The following is an 11728-nucleotide window of genomic DNA, read 5'->3' as shown; positions in this document are numbered from 1 at the left end:
AAAAGAGGTGAAAAAAAAAAAAAAAAAAAAATCTAAGAACTTCTTATGCACCATTTTATATCAGAGAGCTACTTCTGAAGTTTAGTAGCCTCAATAAGAGAACAAAGCAGCCTGCCAAACTGTTTACTGAGTCAAAAGCACAAATGAGATATTTACCACACAGTGCAAATTTTAGGCAGATTATCCTCCACATAATAAAGTCAGTTTCTAACGATACCTATTTTATAGTAAGCAAAAGTTCATTATAAGGAGCTCTCAACTATAGATTAGGCCACTCTTCTTGGAGAAAATAAAATAAATTTATTTTAGTGGCCATAGACAAAACTAAACTCAATGCTTAACATTTATAACTGCTCTAGGCAGAAGAGTGAACTAGACCAATGTTTCTCATATTAGGACAGATACAGCCTAGGAAGGCAATATTAGCTGCCTTCCAACAATTTTTTAAATTTTGTGTTTTTAGGTGAAAATCTAAAATTAAAATATATCTGGTTCATCCGGATGACAATCTTATAAAAGCCTCCTCCCACTCAAATTCAGGGGCCCCAGTTACATCAATATTTATAATTGTACTGACACTAAGTTATCACCTCAATAATGTTTAACTTTTAAGACCATGTTTCTTAAAATTGGATTCTCAGTTTTCTTGGGACTTCACAAACTCCACATATGAAAAAAACCATGGGCTAAAACTCTGCTTCTCAATATTCCTTCCCCCTTTAATAGTCTGTATAGTCACTATGCACACATCATATTATTAAGAGTCTAAAATAGGTGTCAATCCTTGACATATTATAGGAACATTTACAAGTACAGTGAAACAGAATGGGACCTAACATAAATAATATCTAACCAATCCTCTCAAATGAAGAAAAACTACTTAAGATACAGTGCAATTTGCCAGCTTGCTATTATGACAGAGGAAAACGAAAACTCAGGATCCTATGATTCAGACTTAATTTAAAAAAAAAAAAAAAATCAAAACTCTTTTATCATAGAAGAAAATGATATCGTTGAATATTAAGACTTCATTTATCTAACATAAAAGTGTTTATTCATTGACATTCTGGTATAATAAACAATCCTTTAAGAGCTCCCTTCTCAAATTCTGTAACTTATTTCTTGATTCAGTGGTATTTTTTCTTTGCAACTATTTACACTTACGACACCAACTCCAAGATATATTTTTGACTCACCACAATTTATTTAACTATTTCTCTGCTCCTTAATAGTGGTGCTGCTTCTAATTATGGTTAAAGCTACAAAGATTATCTTCAAACTTAAATACTTTTCCTTATATTAAATTATACCCTTAGATTAATTCACAAATTATTCATTCGATGAATATGAACATTTTTATAAATCTTAATCCAAATCCCTTTCTACAGCAATAGCAATAATTTTAAATGCTACACACAGCAAAGAGCATATTAGCAACATCTGACTTCAACCTTACCAGTGGTTATTATTTTAAGTATTTTTCTCATTTAGTTGTATGTATACTATGGTATGACTGTTCTTATTTACATTTCACTGATTTCTATCATTGATAAATATTTTTCATGGTGTTTAGTATCTGTATTTCCTATTAAAATCCTTTATCTAGGGGCTCCTTAATGGGTTTTTTTTTGTACATTTGAAAGATCTCTTTATGAATTACAGACATTAACTATCATTTTTGTAATAATTTCCCCACTAAATTACTTCTCAAGGAACAGAGGTTTTACATTTTTATATATTTGGTATTATTTCAAAACACGAATGTTATTCTTTCACGTTAAGAAAAATACCATTCTATATTCTGCCACTTTAAAGAATATGTTAAACTAATTTTTAAAAATATTCTTTTGGTAGAAAGACAAAGTACATGATTTCACTTAAAGTGGAAGAATCTAAAAACATTAAACTCACAGAAACAGAGTAGAACAGTGGTTGCCCGAGGTCAAGGGGTGGGGGAAAGGAGGAGATATTGGTCAAAGGGTATAAACTTTCAATTATAAGAGGAGTAAGTTCCAGGGATCTAATGTGCAGTATGGCGACTGTAGTTAACACTAATGTGTTGTACACTTGAAAGTTGCTAAGGATATGGCTTTAATGTTCTCATCAAAACAACAAAATGGTAATTATGCGAGGTAAAGGATGTGCTAACTAACCTATTGTGGTAAGCATGTCATACTTTGTATGTGTATCAAATCATCTCACTGTATACCTTAAACTTATACAATGTAACATGTCAACTATATCTCAATAAACCTGGGAAAAATATCCTTTTGGAATTTGGTTTGAGAAAATAATCCGCATATGACTACAGCTAATAAATACATATAAACACACACATACACAGACATGTTTCTATAAGCAAGCTGCATATATCGGTATACTTAAGGTATTAATTTAAGGAAAAACATGATTTGGCATCTGGTATAAATAATATCTAACCGATCCTCATTTAATAATTATCTTCCATAAACAATATTTCATCCTTCTCTGCTCCCTGTATGGTAAATAATTTCAATGTGCTTAAAGTGAAGATGGAGCCCTTAAATTTTTTTATAAACAAAGGAAGGGATTAGAAAAAAAATCTAAGGAACAAACATAACATTATTTCAATTCAGATCTCATTGAGAAATAATGGTTTTTACCTCACAAAGTACATTAAGATTTTGAGGGGAAAAAAAAAAGTTTTCAGTAAACTACTAAAATTACAGTATATAAATTATATTAGAGTAATTCTGTGAAATGTATTATGTAAAGAAGAAAGCAAACTATGCTTTTATAAGTCATCATTTCATCCAAATAAAAAGTATTTTAAGCTCTAAGGTATAGTGTGGAAATCACCTTTAAAAAGGTAAACTTTAAAAAAAAAAAAGGGCAGAATAATACATACTAGCTTCTGGATAGTGGTTGCTTTTGGAGAGAAGGGAGAAAGGGGATATATATACACGCATGTGGTAGGTTTCAACTACATCTACATTTTCTTTCTTACAAAGATAAAACTTAAATATGGCAAAGTATTTAAACATTAAATTTGGGTGGTAGGCACATGGGCTCTATTATATTACCTGCACCTTTCTACAAGCTTGAAATACTTTACAGTTAAAAGTGATAAAGAATAGATTCTTATCATACATATTTATAGAATGAAGAGTCTAAAATATTAGAAAGAAACATATGTATCTATTAAGGTACTGAGCTATATATGCAGATTCCCATTTTCACAATCTCTACTGGCACACCGAGTTCACAAAGCTTAACTATTTTGAGATTACACATAAGAACTTACCCCTTTCTGTAATCGTTTCCTTAAGAAATCTGAACCTCCGGGCTTTTGTCCCAGATGAGGATACCTTGCTTTTAATTTTGCTTCTTCAGCTTTCTCGGGACTAGTCACTTTATCTTCCATTTCCTGAAATAATGTTAAATAAATTACTTCTCTATTATATTTCAGTTATTTAAAATAATTCAATTTTTAATTTCTGGATTCTGACTTTAGTTGTCAAATGCCATATAATGCAGTGTCTGACTAAGAAATCAAGCACAGGAGCTTTAAAAACATCTCTATCTTGTTTTTCAAATGATCCATGTGATAGCTCTATTATAGCTATGATGCATGTGTAACACCCCACACACTGGATAAAAATATCAAGATAGCTCAGCTCTAAAGTCTTGCTTGCCATTACTTTCCAGTCATGTATAATACATTTATAGTTAGTCACCTTCTAAGGAACTCATCAGCTCTTTGCCTATATTTAGAGAATCATCCTAATACTGTTAAAATACAAGATCTTTTTGATCGCCTATATTTATTCAAAATCATGCATGATTAGAAGCTCCTGAGATTCTTTAATAGAAACTAATAGCAGCTTACTTAACAGCACATTTTCCCTTAATAACTCAATACAGAAGACCTTGATATTTGGAAAGGAGAAAAACATCTTCATCAACCTTCAACATCTATGTATAGTATTGCTTGATTATCCCTTATATTTTATGACCCTGTTGATGCTAAAGATTTCATTCTTTAGTGGATCAAAAACATGTCTTATGACCAAGGACTGTCAACATGTTAACGCTTTTCACTTTTAACACACCAGCCTTGATATAGTTTACTTTCTTCCCAATAGTTATTATTTTATAGAAAAGCAGTGTTTATCACTTTATGGCAAGTACTGCAGAAGAATGAATGAATCAAGAAAAACAGAGTTGCCCTAATAGGGGAAGCTAGGCAATGGCAAGGTGCACTTTCTAGCTGCTAATGGACTCACATTATTCACTCACTTAATGGACTTGTTTCTGCATATCAGCTCAACAAAATGACATACCTCTGTACATCTCAATTCTCTCAGGTTATTTATGAATAGTCAAAAAACAGGAATGTTAAATCTATAAATGCCACACCCACTGTTCTTGTATAGCAAGTAAATCATTTATCAATCTAGGAACTGAAGAAACTTCATGCAACTTTTACATATATTTTCCTCAAAATTATACATGTTTTATAATCAGCTTTATTCATCTTATAATTTGTGAATAGCTCCATCCCGAACAGCTTCCTCACGTTACATCCTCTCATTTTTAGTCTTAGAGGATTTTGAGAATAAAGCTGCTGCTGTCAAATACACTTGCTCCATGGGGCTTCTTATATGTATAGTCTCTTCTGCTTCAGGTGTTCTATTTTCCTTTTATGTTTCAAGCATCCATTTTGATTTTCTGTCTTTTTACAGTGATCACATTATTCACTCACTTGATGGACACAACATTTAACTATGTGGCTCAGCCAGAGATAGATTCTAAAAAGCATCAGTGATTCTGCCGGTCATTCCATTAAAGAAGGGTATGTCCCAGAGAGAGGTCAAGTGTGAGGTATATGATACAAACCTGCCATTCCCATGATGGTCTCAATCAGCAGGTATTTTTCGGAGTATAAGCATATCAACGTATTGTTTATCATTCTAGTGTTGAAAAACTCAGCCTTTACAACACAAGCCTACTACTACCTCAGTTGGCAATCAACTGAAGAATCAGCCCAGACATTTGTTCACCAGACAACAAAGTGACTATTTGACCTACTGAGAATTGATGGGGCAGTTTCCAGTATGATCATAACTTTGTTGGGATTTTTCAAGGGGGTTTTAGTTATATGCAATTTGGCCTTGCTAACTTTAGAAACTAAGCCCCATGTAACATATGACTACACTGTATTGCTCGCAGAGGCTAGAAAAATAATATAAATTTAGGAGGTGGGCTGGGTCACTAGTTAGTTCTCTGTGGCTCAGCCTTCACTCAAGCCATTTACTGTATGGCCCCAGGGTATCTGAGTGCTATAATTCAGAAACAGGATTGGGAGGAGCAATCCTACTCGAGTTCTCCTGCAGTTATTAAATTGGTTGCTATTACATCTGGAGTTGGCCTAGAAAGGACTCCCACCTGATTATAGCTTTTCAGTCCCAGGACTTTCAAATTAAAGGGTATTCTTGGGCCTAGGAAATGAGGGGCTCCATTTCCTTTGATATGACTCATCAGTTCACTTTATCTAGGATTCCCTAAATTTCTGGTATAGAGGTAGCTCAATTTTCCCGAGTTTGCAGTTTCTTCAAGTTTCTCCCATTTTACAAATGAGGAGGGAAAAGTTGTACACAATATGCCATTTTATCTGGCATTCTCTTATTTTCTTAATAAGAATTACATTTATGTATATATTTATATGTAATAGTAACTGTGTTCAATCAAATTAAAATAGTTTACTATAGAAAAATGTTTTGGGCAAAACAGCAACTACGGCTGAAAATATCGTTTAGGTTTAGAATGGATTTGTGTCCTAGAAAACCAAACCAAGCTATGAAGTTTCTTATCAAATACAAAGCACATTGGCAAGTCCCTGCTAGATCCAACTTCATAGCTGGTTCAGAATTTCGGCTGCATTTAACACCAAAAGGGGAAAATAAGACCAAAGCTGCATTTTTTTAAACATAGTAAATACCATCAAGATGTCCATCATATTTCTCATGGATCATTTGGAAACAGTCTTAACCTTCTGCAGATGTAGACGTTTCAAGGACCTCTCTGATAAGCAAGTTCAAATGCCTGAACATTTACCAACGTTCCAACACAGCTACAGATTTGCTTGTGGGGTAAAGTATAAATAACATGTCAGGTGCCAGACTGCGTCCATTGGCATTCAGCCCAGTTACTCTTCTCTAAACAATCCCCCAAATCACTACAGTTAGAAACCTTAAACTACATTTTCCTAGACCGCTGATGGTACCTACGCCAAATTAAAAGGCATGGGGGAACGAATCCATTCTGTTCCTGGTGATGCCAATGACAATGTACAGAAAGCAGTAGGCCATGTCAGCTCCTGGCCTCAGAATAGTGTTCACTCTTGCAGAGTGTCAACAGCTTTCTGTAATCCCTTACCTGTGGAAACATTATGTTCACCTTCTGCTCTTCTATCCCTTTTAATAATTTATAACCTAATATCCTAAATCACAGCCCTGTCTGTCTGAAATACCCATAGTAGTTTCTATTCTCCAGAAAGGACACTAACTGATAAACTCAGATAAAATAGGCAATTTATCCCTACAGTCATGTTTAAAAATGTAAAAGGGGAAAAAGAATTTGGTGGGATTGCTTGTTTCTGGACATCCTTTAAAGGAATTCCTAAGCATTTACCTTGCTAGAAAGAAAATACATCCCCCGAAAAGGTTTGTGATATATAAGAAAATAACAAAGAAATTGTTTATACATGCATGTACATGGACAAAGTCACTTTTCTAATCCCCTTCCAGCTTTACTGAGATATAATCGACACATTCACTCTTTTAATGTGTTAACATGAGGTAAAAACAGAACAAAAATGTTATATAACAGTACAGTATTTTTAGAGTTTAACTGTTCCGTGGTACTGTATTGTTAAGAAAAAGAGTTTATGATATTTTACATTCTGTTAAGGATGCATGATAAAATTTCAAAGGGAACCACCTAAGTAATAGAAACAAACTAATAGTGGTGGCAAAATGGGAGAAGAAAAGAAAATCAATTTTAAAAAAGGAAAGAGAATGGTAATAAAATAAAGATCTAAGAGAAGAAAAATGTAAAATGAGAGAAATTAAACCCAAGATGTCAGTAACCACAACAAACATAAATGAGCTGATACACTGCCTATTTAAGTCTAGCAGCTGAATTTAAAACAACAGCTACCGCTTGCCAAGTACAAAGGAAACATACAGGGAAATAAAACATACCAGGCAAATGCTAACCAAAATAGAGCTAGTACATCTATATTATTAGATAACACATTGAGACAAAAAGAATTATTAGGGATACAGAAGATCTAAATATTCATTCCTCTAAAAAAAAAAAGCCTCAAAATATATAAAGCAAAATTTGACAGAATTACAGGGAGAAACTAACAAATCTATCAGCATAGATTTCAAAACAACTTCAATTATTGCTAGGTAAAAAAGACAAAATAGTTGAAATATTTGATTTTAATTCTCAGCCTAACAATTAGGAAATGCATATTCTTCTCAAGGAATAATAGAAAAACTGACTAAACACTAGATCACAAAGCAAGCCTTAACCATTTTCATCCAGACCACCATCTACACCTGTAATTAATTAGGTTAAAAGTCATCATTAATAAAAAATACATATCCTTGCCATTTGGAAATTAGAACTCATTACTAAATAATTCATGGTTAAAAAAGGAATCATGTGAATAAAAAAAAAAAAAAACAACTTGGGACTCACTAATAAAAATTCTACACATATCAAACTTGTGCGATACAAGTGTCTCTTATGAGCTTATATTAGATAAAAAAACTAAAACTCAATGAGCTATGTATCTAAATTGAGAAATTAGACAAAGAATGGAAGCCGAAGAGAATAGGAGAAAATAAAAAGCAAAAATTAATGAAACAGAAAACAAAGATACAATAGAGAGGCTTGACAAAGGGGGGAAATAACAAGCTTATTAAACCAAGAAGTGTTTTTTAGAATTCAAATCTGGTTTTAAAATTTTATTTTCCAAGATACCTTTGTGTTGTACAGCAATTTTACTACTTTTTAAAAATAGATGCCGCAGTGAATTCACTTAGCTGATAATATTTTATTTGGGGAAGAAGGGGTAGAAGAAGCATCATTAGAATTCTTGAACTTCTGACTATTGGATTCAAACTGGGAAAGCAGAAACCCAGAATATTTTAACAAAGATATATGCTTATGACGTAAACATAAAAATTAAAAACTGTATCTTAAATCACAGTTATCCTCTTGACAAGTACCTATGCCCCAAAATGATCTTTGTTGAATACTCTATACTTAGCAAAGGGTATAATAAATGTTATTAATAAATGTTAGGCACTTGTAATTTTGTGAACTATTCTATTGAAATATATTAGCTATTCTTTCTCTAAGTAGGTGGGGTATAAGGTATAAATACATATAGAAAGAACATTCACATAATTAAGGATTATTTTGTACTCTATCATGGACTGATATTAAGTCTGAATGACTGATACCACTTTTTACCGTTCAGCAAAGTTTCACAGCAACACCAGCAATAAAAATTTGACCACTCTAAGCAAATTCCCCTTTATCTCCTAAGCAATATTTTCACTTTTGCACCGATTGATGACTACATAGAAAAGATTAATGAAAGCCAACAAATCCTTTGAGATTTGCCAGGAAGGTACCAATAGCATCAAGTTCTATGGAAAATACTACAGTCCTCTTAAGACCTTGCTTCTTGCCCAGTGCCTGGCATTTTATGGCTGTCCAATAAAATGAACAAATACAATGTATTCCAACACTTTCAATAAATCTAAGAAACTTTCTAAACACCTGATAGTTTCATCATTAGCTTATCTTTGAAATATTTAACTGCCGTATAGCAAACTGCTAAGATAGCAAGGAGAAACATTTTTAGAAAACTTTAAGGTTTACCTTTAAGACTGCTAAGAATGGCTAGCCGCACACAAACTAAATTAGAATGTTATTCTCTGAATTGAAAACACTCTAGTAACCTTTTGGTTACCAAAAGCAGTATGTCAAAACACCCCCAGAAAATGCCAATAGTAACTGCACTTTAAAAACTGGGAAAACAAGAAAGCAATTTATATCCACTTTATTGATGACATATGGAAATAATTTAAATAATAGTTCTCGTCCTCTTCCACCACTCGAAAAACGCACCAATCATGTCTTTTAAAGTGACAGAAATATTTTAGTTGAGAGCTCTACTTGAGTTAGCCTCCTCCAAGACAATACCTTACTAACTTAATTTGATGAATCTGGTAATGAAGACTTTAGAAAACCCACTGAGATCTATTTTAAAAAATTTAAAAGCCACAATATACATATAAAATACACACACATGCAAAATCCCTCTACTTTTTAAAAATTTATTTTTATAACTGACATGCCATATTAGTTTCAGGTATATAACACACTGATTCAACATTATGTACCTTACAAAATGATCACAATAAGTGTAGTAACCATTTATCACTATCCATAGTGATATTACATCCTCCACTTATTTTATAACTGAAAGTTCGTACTTAATTAGCTTCCTCCTTCCATTCAGACTTAAGTAGGTCTAAGCTAAGGTTTTTATATTACCATAGTCTTTCGCTCCTTTTTTTTTTTTTTTAAACTGTAGTACTAGCAATGCCTTTGTATTGGAATAATATTTTGGCAAAAGTTTCAACTGAAAGTTCTGAGAAAAATTCATTCGACCAGCATTTTCTGAACAATGCCAGGTACTATGCTAGGTGTTTTGGGACAAAAGATAAAGGAGGTCCCTGAACTTAAGATGCTCACAATGAAAACAGAATTATGTATTTTAAATCTCTACAAGCCTCTTCTCACTCCCAGGACCAGAGTGCATACCTATCTTAGCTTAGTGGTATTCAAAGTGGAATCCACAGAGGATAGAATCATGAGGCCTCTGGTAAATTTTTAAAAATGTTTTATTTCCACTTTAATGATAATCTAAAAGAAAAATATAAGCATATTCTAATGCATCTGAATTTCTATCTTATATCTAAGTAGTGCTATGTGGCTTACTTGTCTGAGCTTTCATTTACAATGAGACTCAGTGGTATTACTCCTATAGTACAGGATGAGAAAAGAACAGAATCGAATTACAACTTAAATGATGTATCTATGACTCTACAGTTAAATGACCACATAGTTTACTAGTAAAGAGAACTGAGTCATCTCATATGGCCTTAGAGAAGTGTTAATTTGCCATATTAAAAAAGCTCTCACACTTGTTAACAATTGCTACCATAGTCTTAATAGTAAAAATTTTCACCAAAATATGATGTCACTCTGAATTAATAGACTGGTTTGTTTGTATTTAATTTTTCATTTTAAAGTATATAAAATAGTTTATACTTATTTTTACATTTGTATACCTTTAATTAATAACACAATAATAGTGGTCTATACAGTTTGTCATCTTAACAACGGTGCACAAACTACTCACGTAGAGAAATAGTGACAAAGCTCTTTATATAGGGCTCATCTCTTTATCTTAATTTTTCAGAGACAATAGTCTACTGTACCATAAAACTGTAAAGGTATTTTAGCTGAATAATTTGGCTTTAATTAAAAGGTCTACTGGGTACACAGACAATAATGCAATAATTTAGGTCCTCTACTTTTCCAAATAGAAGAAACTGGTGATTTGGCCCATAGGAACAAAGAAGTGACTCTGCACATTTTCCTCATGTTGAGGAATGGTATCCACAACTGCAAGCACTCAACATCTACAGCCAATCCTTATTTCAAGATGGGACATTATTACTAACACTTTGTTATTAATGACAGCAACCCTAAAACCAAAAAACCTGAAATAGATTTTTAATGTGAACACTCATGAAAATATTCAAGATATCATTAATATTGTTGAGACATAATATTAGGCTATTTCAAGTTAAAGCATTTATACTGTAGAAATCAACACTTTAAAACTTTGGCAACATACTAACAAACCTCATAAGAGAAAACTACAGAGCAGCTATTATTGTACATCAGAAGTCAAAACTGAAAAAAAAAAAAGTGAAAACTGAGGATGATTTCAGTGTTAAGGACAAGACAGCATAGACATGGGTCTGTTTTTCTGGATTCCTAAATCCCAAGCAATAATGAGTACCATGATACATATTTTACAGTAAATGTTAGTTAATATTACTATAAATATTTTTAACCCTTAAACTATACTTTTGCCCCCCCCAAAGTCCACTACTTTACAAAGTGTGAAAAATATCCAACATAGTTTTTATTGGAATATTCTTGAATAATGTGGTAACTTGGTCTTAAGTTATTGCTGTTTTGTTTTTCTCCAGTTAACAAGTAATACTACAACATAATTACCCAACTCAGGAAAAGTTAACATAGTCAATAACAAATGGAATGGGTTTAGAACACTAATCAACTTCCCAACCTGACGAAGAGCCTGGGAAGAACATTAAGCAGAAACTCCTACAAAGTACAAGCGTTAGACCAAATCTTATTCATGATAATGCAGTCTGAGTTTTTAAAAGTGTTGCTAACTCCATAATTTAGGTAACAAGATATTATGGGCCTTTGTGGCCCAGCCACAAGTACTCACGATGGTAAAACAGCAGAAATAATTATGGTGGAAAGGGCTAGAACTAGCCTAGATAAATTATAAAGCCTTTATATTCGTAATTTGAATAACTGAGGATTATTTCCC

At 32.6% G+C, this 11728-nt stretch overlaps 1 protein-coding gene across 2 annotated transcripts in view; it reads right to left on the bottom strand.

Moving 5' to 3' along the window:
* ARPP19 (cAMP regulated phosphoprotein 19) overlaps window positions 1-11728 on the bottom strand; it is a 20191-nt gene that overhangs the window by 7330 nt on the left and 1133 nt on the right. For both annotated transcript variants that reach the window (XM_006920350.3, XM_006920351.3), the window contains exon 3: window positions 3284-3406. In XM_006920350.3, the coding sequence (XP_006920412.1) occupies window positions 3284-3406 (123 nt within the window). The remainder of the gene's footprint in view (window positions 1-3283; window positions 3407-11728) is intronic.

This window comes from Pteropus alecto, unplaced genomic scaffold (assembly GCF_000325575.1).
Source record: "Pteropus alecto unplaced genomic scaffold, ASM32557v1 scaffold86, whole genome shotgun sequence".
In the NCBI taxonomy this organism is placed as follows: domain Eukaryota; kingdom Metazoa; phylum Chordata; class Mammalia; order Chiroptera; family Pteropodidae; genus Pteropus; species Pteropus alecto.
Note: the sequence above shows the minus strand (reverse complement) of the source record. Positions and strands in the feature narration are given on the sequence as shown.